The sequence below is a fragment of the Panthera leo genome, chromosome C1 (assembly GCF_018350215.1).
Source record: "Panthera leo isolate Ple1 chromosome C1, P.leo_Ple1_pat1.1, whole genome shotgun sequence".
Classification (NCBI taxonomy): domain Eukaryota; kingdom Metazoa; phylum Chordata; class Mammalia; order Carnivora; family Felidae; genus Panthera; species Panthera leo.
Window position 1 is genome coordinate 202,095,335 of NC_056686.1, and position 16,749 is coordinate 202,112,083.

Here is a 16,749-nt window from a genome sequence, read left to right on the forward strand (position 1 = left end):
AGAGCTCTAGGCCCGGCGCCTGTCACTCACTGTCACCCGCAGCCAATCTGACCAATGAGTGTGGGGGGCGGAGATATGACGGCCAATTCTCGGCTTCGCAGGCGGGACTAAAGGATCGAGGTGGGTCTTGGACAGTACAAGGACCAATAGTGCGCCCTATGTGGGGCGGGGCTGAGTTGCGGGCGACGCCATTTGTCCCCTTCGCTGCTCCGTAGTGACGAGATTGTTGTGATGTTGCAGAAATCCGGGCTTGGAATTGAAGACGAACATGCGGCTCGGTTCCCAGGACCTTTGGTGCAGCTGCTGAGGGCGGGGGCGAGTACACGCGGTTTAGTCATTGCTGGAGTTCATCGCACGGGTAACGAGGAGCGGTCGATTAGGGATTGTAGCTCTTTTGGACTCGATTTGGGAGCTGCATACTCCCCTTTCACTCTGTGTGGTCCGGGACTGGGGGTTTGAGAAAACGGGTTGGGGTCACGTATTAACCTGCAGAGCGGACTGCTGGTACCAGAGTGAGGCCCGAAGTGCCTTGCGGCGTTGGGGAGACCAAGTCAGGTAGGCAGGAGACGGGGCGGTAGGATCTCTCTCTCTCTGGGGAGCTCTGTTTCTGTTCCCCGCTTTCTGCTCCAAGAGCCGCTCCTAAATAATTTCTGCTCAGCTATGTCGCCAGTTTCAGCTGCAGCCCAGGTTCCTACGTTGGTCTCCCTGTTTGACCTCAACGCGGATGCTCCGGTCCTTCAGGGCCTGAACTTGGTGAGCCACCCTTCTGGGGAGGCTCTGGCCCAAGCTCTGCGGACTTCCTGTCCAGGTATCTGGGAAGGTTTGGGGAGGATCCATGAGGTACGTGACACGCTCTTTAGAGCTTATTGCTCCTCCAGGGAGCACGTTCTTATTGATATTCCCCAGTTTAAGAGCCCTTGTTGACGTCTTTCTATGGATAAAATTTATCTTAGATTCACTCAATCTCTGGGTTGTTTCCAACACAGACGCCTGGATTGTCTCCAAACCAACCTCTTGCCATTGTTTGTATCAGGTCACGTTTACAAGCACTGCCTGCAAAATCACTTCAGAATTCCTAGAGTTCAAATTTAACTGGATCCCAATTAAATTACTCGTTCTTGTTGAATATAGAACAAAAATTTTTTAAATGTTTATTTTTGAGAGAGAGAGTGAATGGGGGAAGGGCAGAGAGATTGGGAGACAAAGACCCCCAAGCAGAGGTGGGGCTGGAAGCATAGAGCCCAAGGCAGGGCTGGAACTCACCAACCATGAGATCATGACCTGAGCCAAAATCAGGAGTCAAATTTTAACTGACTGAGCCACCCAGGCGCCCCAATGTAAAACTTTTTTTTTTTTTTTTTTTTTTACAACATTAGTTTGTCTTTGGCTTTTTTTCTTGAGCATGTTTTTTAAAAACCGGACTGTAATTGGAAACGTTAATCTATTTAAAGGGCATCTGAGAAGTGGTTTTTGCAAACATGATTTTAATGTTGCCAAAAATTATTTTCTACAGGATTCCTCTAGGTAATCCCTTTAGTTAATTTAGTGTTTGATATATATTCACCTTACATACATTTTTTCAGAAACATATTGTATAAGGTGATTACTGTGCCATTTATTTCATTATTACTAGATTATAAATTCTTTGGAGGAAAAGATGTCATCCTTTTCTTTTGTATCCCCCTTTGTATATTAGACAGTGAATGTGATTCCAGGTGCAGATTTGGGCTCCCTTTCCACCTCTAATTACCCTCCCCTTATTTAGGTTCAGGGGAGAGCGCAAGCCCAGAAAGAAAACTCCAGGGTCTGCTTGATATTTCAGAAAAGTTATTTTGTTCAACTTGTGACCAGACCTTCCACAACCACCAGGAACAGGTAAGGCCAGGTGCGGAGGTAAATGGTGGAAGCAAAAGTATAATGGTGGGTGAGGAGAGGTAGACGTATGATTTATCTTTAATAAAGGTTCACGTTTTGAGTAAGGCTGTTGGTGTTATCCAACACACTTCCTGGAGTTCTGTTACTGGTGATGGGTACCATAAAGGGCCAGAGGGGGGCATATTTCCACATTCAGCCTCCCCCTTTGCTTCCTACCAGAGGGAACATTATAAGCTTGACTGGCATCGGTTTAACCTAAAGCAACGTCTCAAGGACAAGCCTCTCCTGTCTGCCCTGGACTTTGAAAAGCAGAGTTCCACAGGTGATGGCTGGTAGACCTGTGTTGAGTAGGACGTGGGGGTGGAGGAAGGCTCTAGTTTAGGAGCCTGTGGAAAGGTCAAAGATGGAACGCCAAACTTGTGCACCTCATGTTTTCAGGAGATCTTTCCAGCATCTCAGGATCAGAAGACTCAGACTCAGCCAGTGAAGAGGGCTTGCAGATTCTGGATGAGGAGAGGGCAGAGTATGAGAAGCCCAGCAGAGCCCAAGGCTTCCGCCCCCATCGGGTTCTTTTCCAGAATGCCCGGGGCCAGTTCCTTGATGCCTACCGCTGTGTCCTGGGCCCTCACCAGGCAAGTGGCAGCGCAGGTTGTGTGGTCAACTGCAGCCTTTTGGACACTCAGCCTAGATTTCCCCTGAACCCAGTCCATTTCTTACTTCTTTCTCTTTCTTCCTGTTGCATGTGGGGTCACAATTGACAGCACAGTCTTGGACTGAATTGGCCTGAATCTGGGGTCGGGTGTAATGGAGTTAAGTTTGGAAACAGACCAATCTAGGTTTGAATTGTCATTCTGCCACTTGATCTTGACTACCTCTACAAGCTTCAAATTTCCTGACTTGTAAAATGGAAACAAGCCTCAGGATGGTTATATGAAATGAGATAGTGCAGGTGAAACACTTAGCCCTGGCACTTAGTTTCTTACTCTCAGTGAATGCAACAGATAGGTTTGTGCTGTCCCTCTGTCATCCAGGTGTCCCCAGAAGAACCAGAACTGCTGCTACAGAACCTGCAAAATGGAGGTCCCAGATGCTGTGTGGTGCTCATGGCTGCGGCTGGGCACTTTGCTGGTGCCATTTTTCAAGGGTGAGAGGGTGCTGTGTGGGTGTAAGGATGGAATGGACCCGGTTAGCCTGGGAGTACGGGCTAGTTTCCAGTACTGAGTCCGTGTTGTCTACAGAAGAGACGTGGTGACACACAAGACCTTTCACCGCTACACGGTGCGGGCCAAGCGGGGCACGGCCCAGGGAGTTCGGGATGCCCGGGGTGCGGCTTCTCGTTCTGCCGGAGCCAACCTGAGGCGCTATAATGAAGCCACGTTATATAAGGTGAGTTAGGCGTCCCAGATCTGGTGGTCCGCTAATCTACTGTTTACCCCTCTCAACTTGGCAGATACTCCAGTGGGGGTGGGACTCCCGTGTCCTCCCAGTCTTCGTTATTTCTGAGTAGGCGAAGGTAGACTAGGGATGGATCCCCAAGAACCTCAGCCTTCTCATTCTTCCTTCCGCTATGTTACCTTCTATTTCCCATCCCTTACACGTCATCTGTGGGCCATTTTTTGGTTGGAGATTTGAAAACAGCAAGTGAAGATACACTGGCCTGACTTACTCTTTTTTCTAGGATGTTCGTGACCTGCTGGCAGGGCCGGGCTGGGCTAAAGCACTGGGGGAGGCTGGGACAATACTGCTACGTGCCCCCCGCTCTGGCCGGTCCTTGTTCTTCGGAGGCCCTGGCGCACCCCTGCAACGGGAGGATCCCCGGCTTTGGGATATCCCCCTCGCTACCCGCAGACCCACTTTCCGGGAGCTACAGCGTGTGCTCCATAAGCTGACCACTTTGCATGTCCACGGTGAGCCTTTTTTCTAGATCCCCAGACTCCCTAGATCTTCCTGTACTTTCCAGCCCAAGCTTTGGTTCTCATTTGTACATCCAGACAGCATCTTCATTGAGAGAAACCTGGAATGGCTTCTCCTCAACTAAACTTGAGTAACATCTTTTGTTTTATGGCAGAAGAAGACCCCCGGGAGACAGTCAGGTTGGACTCACCTCGGACACACTGGAAGACCATGAGAGAGAAGAAGGCTATCGAGGCAGAAAGAAAGGTCTCCAGTGATGAAAATGAGGCACTTGGGCAGAACGAGGAGTCTCCCAAACAGGGTTTGAGCACCATCTGGCAACTGTCCAATCTCTATCTGGGTGTCTATCCTGGAAATGCAGTCAGATCTCCTACTGTCACTTCCTTCTTCTTTTTTTTTTTTTTAAGTAGGCTCCGTGCCCAGTACAGAGCCCGATGCAGGGCTTGAACTCACCACCCTGAGATCAAGACCTGAGCTGATATCAAGAGTCGGATGCTTAACCGACTGAGCCACCCAGGCGCCCCACTTCCTTCTTTATAGATGAGCCCTTACACAACACACACACACCGTTATACACACACATAAGTCTGTTATGATAAGGGGTATGTGGTAGCAGTTACAGAGACGTGTTTTGTGACCTTTCCAAATTTCCTGTTCTCTTTTGTTCATGGATGTATCCTCAGTACTTAGAAAACACGAAATAGTACATGAAATAGATGCTTGTGTTGCATAAACCTTACATAATTGACCTGTCTTACCGGATGGTGTGGTTTGGAGCTAAGGCCTGCTTTCCCGGCTGCAGACTCTTAGTCTGTGTGGCTGTCACTGCTCCCATGCTCTACTCTGTTATGTACCATCCTAAGGCTGCTCAAGGGGAGAGTCTAAGGACACTTGTTCCTGCATAGCTCCTGCTGGGTCTGTCCTTGTCTGAGCTGAGAGTTCCATTTCTGCATGTGATACTAACAGACTCAGCTTTTGATGTGCTACTTGGTCTTGGCTGACAAACTACAAATACTTAATTTAATTTCAAGATCATCTGAATTACCTTTTTATGTACACTTATAGCATCTGGGCCAGCCCACATACTGCCACCCTCTGTATATCTCTTTGGACGGACCTAACATGTCCTATTTGTCCCCAGGTTCAGGGTCGGAGGGAGAGGACAGCTTCCAGGTGGAGTTGGAGCTAGTAGAGTTGGCAGTGGGGACCCTGGATCTTCGGGAGTTTGAGGTATTGCCAAAGCGGAGGAGGAGGAAAAGGAATAAGAAGGAGAGAAGCCGAGACCTGGAGGCTCTTCCCCAGCAAACTCAAGGAGATGAGGCCTTCTCACAGTCCACCCAGGGACGGGCAGCCCCTGTGGGGCCTTCTCTGGATGAGGCCAAGACCCCCGATCAGTCAGAGCTCTGGGACATGCTTCTAGCTGCTTGCCGAGCCGGAGACGTTGGGATGTTGAAACTCCAGCTAGCTGCCGGCCCCATAGACCCTGGAGTTCTGTCTCTGCTCAGTGCCCCCTTGGGCTCCAGCGGCTTCACGCTCCTGCATGCGGCAGCTGCAGCTGGGAGAGGCTCAGTGGTTCGCCTGCTGCTGGAGGCGGGTGCTGACCCTACTGTGCAGTAAGTAAGGGTCCCCAAGCCGAGCCCTTTAGGGTATAGAGAGGATCATCTGGAGGCTAATGGTGGCACTGGCTACTTCACAGTATCCCCTTCATCTGTCTGGGTGAGGTTGGGAGATGTAGGAAGCGAGCTGAACCCATTTTTTTTGTGGGGGCGGTTTGCACCTAGGGACTCGAGGGCCCGGCCGCCATATACAGTCGCAGCTGACAAGTCAACACGTAATGAGTTCCGAAGGTTCATGGAGAAGAATCCAGATGCTTATGATTACAGCAAGGCTCAGGTGAGCTGGAAAAGAAGCAGCAGCAGAGTAGGAAGCCATCACAGACTCTGGCTAGATCTTTTCCACTTTCTTCTAGTTTCCCCAAAGATAGCGTGTATGGGTCTTACCTTACCCCTCCCTGGAAATTCTCCAGGTGCCAGGGCCCCTGACGCCAGAAATGGAGGCACAGCAGGCTCTGCGGAAAAGGGAGCAGAAGGCTGCCCGGCGGCAACGGGAAAAACAGCAGCTGCAGCAGCGGGAGCAGGAGGCGCGGGAGCAAGAAGAGCGGCGGCGCTTTGCCGCCCTCAGCGATCGGGAGAAGGTGAGGCCGGTGGTTCTCTCTTCCACAGCTGAGACCTCCTGAGAGGTCCGACCCCTTCCCAGTGTGCCGCTGTCACTTCTGGAGCATCCCATCCACCACTGGGGCCTTGTCCTTAACCAGACTTCTCTTCCCCGCAGAGAGCCCTGGCTGCAGAGCGCAGGCTGGCTGCCCAGCTGGGAGCCCCCACCCCTCAGGCCCCAGGCTCTGCAGCCGTCAGTGCTCAGTAAGTGCTCAGCCTGCAGGGGCAGGCGTGATGGGTGGGCTGTGTTGGGGCACGCAGAATGAGTGCTTGCAGAGAACTCGGGCTGTTGAGGGGACTTGAGATGTTCTGGGAACCCTCTGGAGCCAAACCAGAAATGGCAGGAGGGAATGGGGAGAGCTTGGATCGGAAAGTTTCTGGGGTACCTGTTGAGCCCTTTGTGTTCCTCTTGTCCAGACGCTGCTGGAGTTGTGGGACATCCCTCCAAGGCCTCATTCCCTTTCACTATCTCGACTTCTCTTTCTGCTCCACACGCTGCCTCCGGGATCATCGCTGCCAGGCTGGAAAGCCCTCTTCCTGATCTCTTAGGGCTGTGCCTGGGGCTGACTCTGGGCCTTGAGAGGGTGCATTCATGCTAGCCTTAGGCTTCTTCTTTCCCATGAAACCAGAGTGTTTGGAATAATAGGGAGGACACTCAGGAACCAGGGCAAAGACAGGGCCACAGAGGTGTGTGGAGCTGGTACCGTCTCTGGAACTTTAATCATAATAAAGTTTGGCAAGGAAACTGCACTCGTACTCGCATTCGGGCCTTGTGACCTTTGGTTCCACGTGGTCACCAGGGCCAGCACCAAGGGATCCTACCCACTCCGTGTCCCAGGCCCAAGGGTTACCTTTCTTTCAGTGCCCACTTAACTCCATTGGTTCAGAGGGACTTTGTGTATCAGCTGAGAGCGAATAGATGTATGTCTTATGCAAGGTGCTATTGAGGATAGGCCTATCCAGAAACTGGATTTGGGGCTCAGGAGGCACGTTTTCTAGCTCTAGCAATGTGATTTTGTTGAGGGCTCCCCTAGAAAACAGCAGGGGTCTTGGCACATAGAGGGTCTGTTGTGGCCCCTGCCTTGTCCAGTACCGGCCCAAGTTAAACCCATTGATCCAGACTTGGCCCTGGCAAAGAGAGAAGAAAATAAAGGGTCAGCTATCAAGGGCGTAGCATCATGCCCTTTGGGGTTTCTAATCAGAGGAATTTCTGCTGCCCCTTCTTCCATGATTTTCCTCTCATCACCTTGACCCCAACCCCACTGTCAGCAGTACCTTGGTCCATCCAGGTAGAAAGAGGAAAGTGTCCCCGCCTTCTCCTAAAATTGAAAATGTTGTGGAGTAGAAGGTGGGGCCAGAGGGAGCTTGCAGGTGTGAACTTCTCAGCAACGGGAGGGGAAACCACCACTTTACAAGCTTATCAACTTTCAGAGGGAACATCAGCCACTGGGTAAGGGCTGTTTGTCCCAGAACTGGTGGCTCTAATAGGCCCTGTGAAGAAGACAAATGAAAATTCATCATTCGTTAAGCTCTTAAGGCCAAACTGTCCCTAATCAAGCCCTGGGATATAACTGTTGGCCATGTCTAGAGCCCCACAAGTGACTACTTTGCTGCCTAACTCCTAAGCACATGGCTCTTGTCTATCTTTCATTAGGCCCCTATCTTTCCAAGGGACTTTGGTCAGTAAGAGCATGGAGGAGAAGGGGGTGGGCAAAGCTAGCTCACCTTGAAGTCACTGCTGTTGGACCCAAAACTGAGCCTCCCCATGTTCTCCAGCAGGATGTCCAGTTTGGCCCCCATTTTCCCTATCAAAAATAGTTGGTGTTTCATGTTTCGTTCCAAGACACCCTGAAACACCTGTGGATAAAAAGACCTGTGAGCGGAAGGGCTCCACATCCAGCTCGTGGCCATGACACAGGAAGCTACGTTAGCACCTGTATCTGGGGAGCAAAGAGAATGTGGCCTGTCAGTTACCCATCCATTCTGGAACCTTAGCCTCAGCCAAATTCTTCCTCATCCCAGCTTATCCCTGGGCCCCCTGCAAATGTGGGCAGACAATGGGAAAAGGTAGATAAGGGGACCTTAAGGCTAAAGGTGCTGGGAAGGAGAGAGGAGATGGGCTCACAAGTTTCTTACCCCATCTACCATCACATAGGCACGGTCATGGACTCCATTGTTAGGCACCCACAATTGTGTTGGCTCAGAAACAGTATGGGTCAGATAGGTCCGGTACAACATAAAGCCGTGGTCCTGGGTGTGGAAGAGTTAAGCACTTAAGATGAACTGAGAGGTAAGAGAGGACACTGTGGGGAAGATGTGCAGCTCAGAGAACCTTTGGCTACAGCTGTTGAGGAAGGTTGCCATTCCTACTGGATGTGGGATTATGCCTTACCTGTTTGACAGCCTCAAAGGTCATTGGCAAGATGGAACGGATGGGCCCGTGGGGACACAGGATGTCCAGGAAAGACAGCAGATACCCATCCTATTAGAAAAAGGGAAAGGTATTAGAACAAAGGGGAAGTTTCAGAATAGAGGGCAGGATAGGCTAGGCCATTTATAGAGAATAAAGAGGTAGGATCAGAGAAAAGATGGGGAAGAGCTTACCAGGTGCAGGGTCAAAGGTCCGAGCATCATCTTAGGGCTGGGGGGAGGTAAAGGTCCCAAGGGAATTTCCTGGAACTGAGCCCAAATTCTCTCAGGAGCCATAGGAAAACCACACAACCCCTATTCCAAAACCCCGCACAGGGATCTTAACCTGGGGTCCAGGGAAGGGCTTCATGGGGTCATGAAGATCCTGTAATTTTGCACACACTTGTGTGTATCTTCCCAAATAGTTCCCATTTGGGTGGGTGGGAAATGCCTCTGTGAGGCTATGTGGCCCAGACAACAACCAGTGATTTATGGGATCCCATTACAAACAATTTAAGTACTCCCTTTCCCCAAATTAATAAAAGCCTTTGGCACTCAATGAAGTGGTAGGGCACCTTGCTGATGACATTTCGAAGAGCAAAAAGCTTAGGTGTAGGGTCCCCGGCTTCAGATATTGGTGCATCATAGTCATAGCTGGTAGTAATTGGAAGAAAGCGTCCCTTCTCATCAGCACCTGGGGTCAAATCAATTTCATTAATTCAATATCTCTCAAATAATAGGCACTAAGCAACAAAATTCATGCCGAGAAGTTTGCCATCAGAGGGGACAGGGGTGGCCATATCCAGCTTCTAGACCTCATAATCTAATTCCTTGATACGTCCCTGCTTCTACCCCAGGGACCATCTGGACTCACCATTCCAGTATCCGAAGTTGGTACCTCCATGGAACATGTACCTGAAGAGGGGGGGAAGGTGGGGGAAAGGCAAAAGCTGACCCACTGAATCTTCATTTTCATCCCCAATACCCAGTTACAGCTTCATGTTGGCCCCCGTGTCTCCAGTTACATGTTCACGCTGGCTCCCAACTTCAGCATGGCCTCTAGACCTTTGGTTACAGCTGAAATGGATCGTGTGGAGTGATTCTGGCCCCAGTAATCCAGCCAGCCTGTGTAGTATTCAGAGTTCACCTAGAAGGTGAAGTGGAAGATACCATAAATGAAATGGGAAACTGAGCTTGACCCATTCCAAACCCTGACTCTTGTTTTGACTGTCATCCCCTCCAGCTCCTCACCAATGGCCCATGGGGTTCATATTTCCGAAGCAGGGCAAAGATTTCGGTCATGTTGTCAGCTGCAGAGAGGAGGCAAAAGGTGAACGATAAACATAGAAGAGGTGCCCCTTCCCCAGACTCCACTCCTAACCCTTGCTCAGGAGACCTGGGCCAAAATCTACAGTGCTATAGAGTCCCTGGAGGGAGCCACATTTGAGTCCTTCAGGCCCATCTGTGGTGAAGAGCAAGATCCTGTCTCCTAATAGCGCACGGAAGAGCCCAGCCAAGTGTCTCATGTAGGTGAAGTCACAGGCTTTGTAGCTACCATATTCGTTCTCCACCTGCCAAGGAAAAGGAAAAGTGGAGCTTGGCCATGCGGTGGGGGTTAGGACCCCTGGCTCCTCCTTCCCCTTACCCAGTCAATTTGTACCCAGTCACTTGTACCTGAATGCTAATGATGTTGCCCCCATTGTGGTAGAGCCATGGATATAACTTGGGCAGCAAGACCTTGAACCAGGAGTCCACTGCGGCAAGAAAGTCTAAAGGAAGGAGCAGTGCTCTGCTCATTAGGACACCACCGCCTCCATAGCCCCCACCCTTAGTATCTATGCCAGCAACTTCAGTGATGCCTGAACCCTGGGCTGCAGTTGGCATCCCACTTGTCTGCAAATAAATCTGAGAAGCAGTGAGTCTGAAACCCTCTTATGTACTTGTATGGCAAGGACATCTGGGCATAGGAACCCCTGAAGCAGTGTTTCTTGTAAATTTAGTTTTTAAACGTAAGAAAAATGTTAAATGCATCATATGGAGCTATTATTATGTAATCAGTGTATACTTGCGAGGGCTGTGAAGTAGCATGGGAATTCACAGAAATGCAGACTCTCTGACCTGCACCCTAATGTAACTGACGATCCAAGTGATTTGAGTCATTAATTGAAACATCGCTGTATTAGGTATCACGCCTTAGGTATCATCCTCAACTCCTGTTTGTGATTTTTGTTGATTCACCCTCAGGGTCTTCACTTCACTTCCCTCTGCCGGACACTTTCTCCCCACCGTCCTTTATCCAGCCAACTCCAATGCAAGCTTAAGATCTTAACTTATTTCGCTTCCTCAGGAAAACTTCGGCTATCCCAGATGAGCGCAGATGTCTGTTACACACTCTCACATCACCTCGTACTTCTTTTTCAAGCATGTAACAAATTATAATTAAGCATTTACTTCTATAATTGTTTCCCGACCGTCTCTCTCCCCCACCGTGAGCAGGAACCTAGTCTGTCAGGTTCATTTGCTGCATCCTATCGCTGGGGACAATGCCTAGCAGACAGCAGACTCTCAAAGGTGGAGTCAACAAAAGATGTGTTGGAGGATATTTTTGCATTAAGACACTGAACCCCTTTACATTTTGTTTCCTGTATAAAGGGTGCCCAGGTTTGACCGCCTCCTTTAATCCAAGCGCATATTAAATCTCATCCAACAAGTATTTACGGGTGCTTACTATACACCAAACAATGCTCTAGGTGTTAGGGATACAGAGGACAACAAAATAGACCAAAATCTCTGTCCTTGTCGAATTTCCTTTCCAGTGAGGAAGGCAGACAATAAATAAATAGCTAAAATGTATCGTGTGTTAATGCCAACAACAAAAAAATATATATGGAAGAAGGATATATATGGAAGAAGGAAGAAAAATATATATGGAAGAAGGGGAGCTTAAATTTTAGAGCGTAGCCCAGGGAAGGCATCACGGAGAAGGTGATTCTGCAGGAAGACTGAGGGAGCACCGAGTGCAAAGGCCTCAAGGCAGGAATGTGCCTGGTGAGTCTGAAAAACAGCCAGTGAAGCCAGTGTGAACAATGAGGGAAAGAGTAGATGTCAGGTAGGTGACTGGGCCAATTAGGTAGGACCTAATAGGCCATTTTAAGGAGTCCATGGTTCATATTCTGAATGAGATGAGAACCTATTAGAGAGATTTAAGTAGAGAAATGACATGATCTGAGATATATGTTTAAACTTCTATTTGCATTGAGAACAGACTATAAGGGGTGAGGGCAAAGAAGGGGAAGCAATAAGGAACCTATTCAAGTAGTCCAGGTGGGAGAGGCAGCTTGGACCAGTGGGGGTGATGAAAAGTAGTTGAAGTCAGTATATTCAATATATTTGCAGGACTTTCTGATAGGTTGAATATGAGAAAAAGGTGTAACAAATACCATAGTGTTTAGCCTGGTCAGTTGGAAAATGGAGTTGCTATGAACTGAGGCGAGATGGTAGGAACAGCTCGTTGGAGAGGCCATACCAGAAGCTTAATTGTATCATTATGCCTTGGATCTCCAAACCTGCAACCAGATATATGTTTTCAGAGGCCAAGGGAGAGTCCTGGAACTGGAGATACATATTTCAGAGTCATTAACTATTAGATGGGATCAAAAGCCATGAGAATGGATGAGATTGTCTAAGGAAACACATAGAAAAGAGAAGCATCCCAGGACTGAACCCTGAAACACCCCAGCATTTAGAGGAAACAGAAAGGGAGAAGAACCAGCAAGAGACTAAGAAGGAAGGGTCAGCAAGGCTGGGATGTGGGGGAAAGGGGGGGGACCAGATAAAGGTGGTATTTTGGAAGCTGAAAGAAGAATGCATTTCAAAGAACGGAGGCCTAGAGAGGGACCGTGGATTCAGCAGTGAAGAGGTTGCTAGCTTTCTTGAGAACAATGGACATTGCATGTTGGTGTCCCATCACTACTTTGCCATTTCAGATGCATTTCATAGTCAGCTGAAGTCAGAGGAATTGCTAGAAGGGGCGCAAAGCTCTTCAGCACCCTATGAAGTGAAGTGCCTGGAAGGTCCCCAGCAGATACGAAGCAATTTTACCAGAGTGATCCTTTTTTTTTTTTTAATGTTTATTTTTGAGAGAGAGAGAGAGGGAGAGAGGGAGAGCATGAGCAGGGAAGGGGCAGAGAGAGAGGGAGACACAGAACCTGAAGAAGGCTCCAGGCTCTGAGCTGTTAGCACAGAGCCCGACACGGGGCTCAAACTCATGAACTCTGAGCCGAAGTCAGAAGCTTAACCAACTGAACTGAACCACTCGTGCTCCCAGAGTGATCTTTTTAAAAGATATAAATCAGATAAAATCACTCCCTTGCTCTGATGATGGAATTCCTATTTACACCTGAAGTAAAATCCAAACTCCTTGAAATAGTGGGCATTTCAGAGTTGATCATGAGTTCTTATCTTGTCTCTCCCTATGTTCTTTCCCCAGGCAATGGCCCAGTATCTGTGGATCTAAGTGCCATCTTTAGACTGGTGAATCCTAAATTTATCTCTAGCTCAGACCTCCCCGTGAGCTCCACACTCACGCAGCCCGTGGCTTAACATCCTCACTTGAGTGTGATATGATAAAAATTTAACATGATCAGAAGAACTGCTTTTCCTCCAAAAAGGTGGTCCTTTGCCACCCCTAGTCTCTTCCACCTTTCCTATGTCAGTAATGGCACCGCCATCTTGACTAGCCAGAAAGCTGGATTCCTTTCTTTCTGGACCCTACCCCCTGCCCCTACTCTTCCCCTTCCCAACAAAATCTATCAATCAGTCCTGGTGATTTTGATCCCCAACTTGTATCTCAATTCTGCCCTCTTCCCATCTCCGCCACCGTCACCTGAGTCCAGGAGCCAACACCTGCCTCCTCAACTACAGCCAGAGTCTCCCAATTAGTTTTTCCACCTCTATCCTTGCTCCCCTCCCTCCATTCTCCACACTCAGGCTCAAGTAATCTGAAAACAAATCAATATGTCTCTTTAAGAAGCTCTTTCAATGGTTTATGTCTCGTTAAGCTCTTTCAGTGGCTTTCTACTCTGCTTAGGATAAAATGCAAACCCCTTACAATGGCCTACAAGGTCCTGTATTAACATTCCCTATCTATCTCCAATTTCACAGCACATTCCTCTCTCCCTATGCCCCAGCCAAGCTGGCCTCAACCATGCCACGTTCTTTCCCATCTCTGTGCATTTGAATATACTGTTTCTTCTACCTGGTCATTCTCACCTCACTCTTTATATGACCAGAGCTTTCCCTTCCCTGGAGTCAAGTGAAATGTCATCATTTCAGAAGAGCCTTCAGAACTTCAGACTTCCCTACCAAAAACAGGTGTTCCCGGTTTTTAATTTTTTTTAATGTTTACTTTTGAGAGAGAGAGAAAGAGCATGAGCAGGGGAGGGGCAGAGAGAGAGAGACACAGAATCTGAAGCAGGTTCCAGGCTCTGAACTGTCAGCACAGAGCCTGACACTGGGCTTGAACTCACAAACTGTGAGATCATGACCTGAGCCGAAGTCGAAGTTTAACCGACTGAGCCCCCCAGGTGCCCCAACAGGCCTTCTCTGTTATTCACAATCGCGATTCCTTGTCTGTTTTCTTGTGTAGTATTTATACAGCTTGCAATAATCTTACAGGTTTTGGTTTTTTAACAATCTGTTTCTTTCACCATAAGCTCCATTGCACAGGGACTGGGTCTGTCTGGTTCCCCAGTTTCTAGCATCTTGTTGGGCATGAAGGAAACACTCAAATATCTGCATGGATGATCTCCAGTTTGGGGATGGTCTCTTCTGTTTTGGGCACCCAACGACCCGTTTTGTTGCTGTTGTTTGCTTTTTTTTGTGCTAAAAATCTTGTCTCAACTCACCTGGATCTGAGGTTCTCAGTTGGATTTCAGGCTTTTGAAGCAACCAGGCTGGGAGACCCCCCTGAGACAAACATAAAGACAACAGGTTTTGTTGTTTGGGAGTGAAGTAGCAGAGGTAAGAAGGGAGGATGTTGTGTATAGCACTGCAGTGTGGGCAGATGGGAGGAGTCCAAGAAGAGCACGAGTGGCCCTTCTCCTAACTCACCATCTCCCACTCTGCACAGATGTAAGGTCCTGGTCTGAGTATGACCAACAGGTCTGCTATAGATGCCTCATTCAGAAATGCAGTGAGGTCCCGGCTGCCATTAAAGTTATAGACCCCAGGCTCTGGCTCATGGTAGTTCCAGGGCACATAACTGAGAAAGAAAGAGGTTAACAGGGCCCGACGCAGGGCGGTGCTGGAGAGTCCTAAGGGATCAGGCCTTGCAGGGAATCTCCAGGAAGCGGTTGGTAGGAGGTCCTGGCCCACCCTTTCCCACCCTAGGCCTGGAAGCCCTGGAGCTCTCATACCCAGCCAGTCTATCTGTCCCAACACCCTTCTTAAGTGGGTGGTAGGAGCCACCCTCCATGGCTCTCCTGAGCACTTCTTACAACTGTACAGCGTTGAGGCCACTCATTCGCATCTTCAAGAGCCGGTCTGCCCAAAGCACCCGTGGTACCCGAAAGTAGTGCAGGCTGCCGGACACGAAGCGGAATGGGGCCCCATCCAGGAGGAATCTGTCATTTTCCCGATCCACTATGAACGACCGAGTGTCTGCCTGCAAAGGGAGAGATTATGCTCAGCAGAGGTCGAGTTGGCAGGGGGACCGGTGTCTGCATTGGAGATGGAACTAGCCCTGACCATTGTTGCGTTACTTTTCACTTTCTTTCTCTCCTGGGCTAGATCTGATCCCGTTTCACCGCACCCAGCCTGCTGATTCAATCCTGTCATTTTACCTGGGGCAGCAGCAGCGTCAGAAGTGGCAACAGCAGGGAAGGAAGGCAGGGCGGCTTCTTGGGAGCCATGGCGCTAACACGGCTCCTCTAGTCAGAGAGGGCGGTCCGACTGTCACGTGGCGGATTCCTGGGAGGGAACCTCAGCGAGCAAGGGGGCGGAGACCACCTCTAGTTGCCAGGCGATCAGCCTGGCCTTGTCCACCCGCTACTCTACTAGTTTGTAAAATCCTCTACATCTTGAATCAGCTTCATCAGCGTCACCTGGGAGCTTGTTAGAAATGCAGAGTCTCAGATCCTACCTCAGACCTACAGAATCAGAATTTGTACTTTAACAAGATTCCCAGGCGATTCTAAAGACATCCAAGATTGAGAAGCACTGTTCTACTAAACTGAGCTCCCTGAGGGGGAAGAGTACCTTGTCCACCTTGAATCCTCAGCTTCGAGTACAAGGCCCGGCACATAGCAGGTTAAATCTAGATGAATGAATGTCAGAACCGGGGGGCAAAAATAGGTTCAGAACCAAGAGAAACCAGATCTTCCCAGTGGTGTGAAAGTGGGGAACAGATTATAAGAGGGATCTCTTTTCCTGGTGGCCCTGTTTCAGTAAGAGACCATCTCGGCCATCCCGTCTTCTTTGGATGTGCACTGCTCTCCAATTTATCCCTGCCTGCCTGTGCGAGAGATGCCAAGGACAACTTGGGGCCAAGACTTGGGGATTTGTGAATTTTCATGACTCCTGCCTTCACAGTCCCAAGCCTGGGATGTAAGGACCAGGATAAAATAAATAAAATGATGATAAAAATAATAGTAATTTCTGTTTACTGACACTAAGGGCTGTGTGTCAGATATTGTGCTCAGCACTTTACATCTCATTTAATCTTCAAAAAACTCCGGGCAGTAGATAATTCTCATTTCCATTTTACAGATGAAGAAATTGAGAGAAAATTTAAATAGCCTGTTTAAGGTCACATAACTAGTTTAGCAGAGATGGGATTTGAACTAGGCATTCTGGCCCCACAGTACGTGCACTTAACTTTGGGTACTATTATACCTTGTTACCATTTAGGGAAACCGAGGCTCTGAGAGGTTATAAGTCGTCCGAGGACACACAGCTAGTAACTAAGCTGTTAAGACAAGATTTAGAACCTAGTCTGGTTCAAAAGCCTAAGCTCTTAACCACTGAAATTAGAGTGGTGGGATACAGGCCAGAGCCCCAAGGTTGTACTGATCAGAGACGTAGAGGTCCAGGCCGCCAGCACCCACCCCAGAACCGCCCCTCTCGGCTGGACTGTAGTCAGCCTCCTACCTCCGGCATTGGGAGATGGAAGTCCTGGGGGCCTCGGGCCGAGCCCGGCTTTGCTCCCCTTTGGCGTAAGTGCCTGCGTCTTGACCACTACTGAAGGCCAGGTGTGGAACCTTCACCCGGGTCCTGGGACCCGTCCTACCCCAGGCTTAGCCCGCCCCCGGCCTCTCTGCTTCTGGCCCCCACATCATCC

At 49.2% G+C, this 16,749-nt stretch overlaps 2 protein-coding genes and 1 long non-coding RNA gene across 5 annotated transcripts; 1 reads left to right on the forward strand and 2 right to left on the reverse strand.

The window, feature by feature from the left end:
• The first annotated feature begins 67 nt into the window (after nt 1-67).
• ANKZF1 (ankyrin repeat and zinc finger peptidyl tRNA hydrolase 1) lies at nt 68-6,543 on the forward strand. Its single transcript, XM_042950208.1, has 14 exons — nt 68-120; nt 241-808; nt 1,766-1,875; nt 2,095-2,197; nt 2,314-2,507; nt 2,907-3,019; nt 3,114-3,261; nt 3,554-3,782; nt 3,944-4,090; nt 4,931-5,402; nt 5,571-5,682; nt 5,816-5,983; nt 6,121-6,206; nt 6,420-6,543. Exons 2-14 carry the CDS (start codon nt 661-663, stop codon nt 6,541-6,543), a joined length of 2,154 nt encoding a protein of 717 aa, XP_042806142.1. The 5' UTR covers nt 68-120; nt 241-660.
• On the reverse strand, nt 1,811-2,850 carry LOC122226668. The gene is made up of 2 exons (XR_006205714.1): nt 2,484-2,850; nt 1,811-2,378 (listed from the first exon to the last, which is right to left on the reverse strand). It is a non-coding gene; the product is annotated as an uncharacterized LOC122226668 (long non-coding RNA).
• A 151-nt stretch (nt 6,544-6,694) lies between the features above and the next one.
• GLB1L (galactosidase beta 1 like) lies at nt 6,695-16,739 on the reverse strand. Of its 3 annotated transcripts, none has more exons than XM_042950211.1 (17): nt 16,560-16,739; nt 15,254-15,392; nt 14,909-15,075; nt 14,523-14,673; nt 14,318-14,378; nt 10,086-10,180; nt 9,808-9,982; nt 9,663-9,721; nt 9,437-9,558; nt 9,286-9,326; nt 8,987-9,105; nt 8,607-8,681; nt 8,395-8,484; nt 8,139-8,252; nt 7,728-7,859; nt 7,278-7,493; nt 6,695-7,130 (listed from the first exon to the last, which is right to left on the reverse strand). In XM_042950211.1, exons 2-17 carry the CDS (start codon nt 15,320-15,322, stop codon nt 6,861-6,863), a joined length of 1,956 nt encoding a protein of 651 aa, XP_042806145.1. In that variant the 5' UTR covers nt 15,323-15,392; nt 16,560-16,739; the 3' UTR covers nt 6,695-6,860. The 3 variants fall into 3 exon arrangements, with proteins under 3 accessions (XP_042806145.1, XP_042806144.1, XP_042806146.1); XM_042950210.1 differs by having other exon boundaries at nt 15,254-15,380; nt 16,560-16,738; XM_042950212.1 differs by lacking the exon at nt 15,254-15,392 and having other exon boundaries at nt 16,560-16,738.
• Nucleotides 16,740-16,749: the final 10 nt, after the last annotated feature.

Coding starts and splice junctions, on each gene's coding strand:
- ANKZF1 (XM_042950208.1), top strand. CDS start 661: ATGTCGCCAGTTTCAGCTGCAGCCCAGGTTCCTACGTTGGTCTCCCTG. Junction 809..1,765: donor TCTGCGGACTTCCTGTCCAG/GTATCTGGGAAG, acceptor CCCCTTATTTAG/GTTCAGGGGAGAGCGCAAGC. Junction 2,198..2,313: donor TGAAAAGCAGAGTTCCACAG/GTGATGGCTGGT, acceptor TCATGTTTTCAG/GAGATCTTTCCAGCATCTCA.
- GLB1L (XM_042950211.1), bottom strand. CDS start 15,322: ATGGCTCCCAAGAAGCCGCCCTGCCTTCCTTCCCTGCTGTTGCCACTT. Junction 8,253..8,394: donor CCTTTGAGGCTGTCAAACAG/GTAAGGCATAAT, acceptor TTCCACACCCAG/GACCACGGCTTTATGTTGTA. Junction 7,131..7,277: donor TTCTACCTGGATGGACCAAG/GTACTGCTGACA, acceptor TCTCTTTGCCAG/GGCCAAGTCTGGATCAATGG.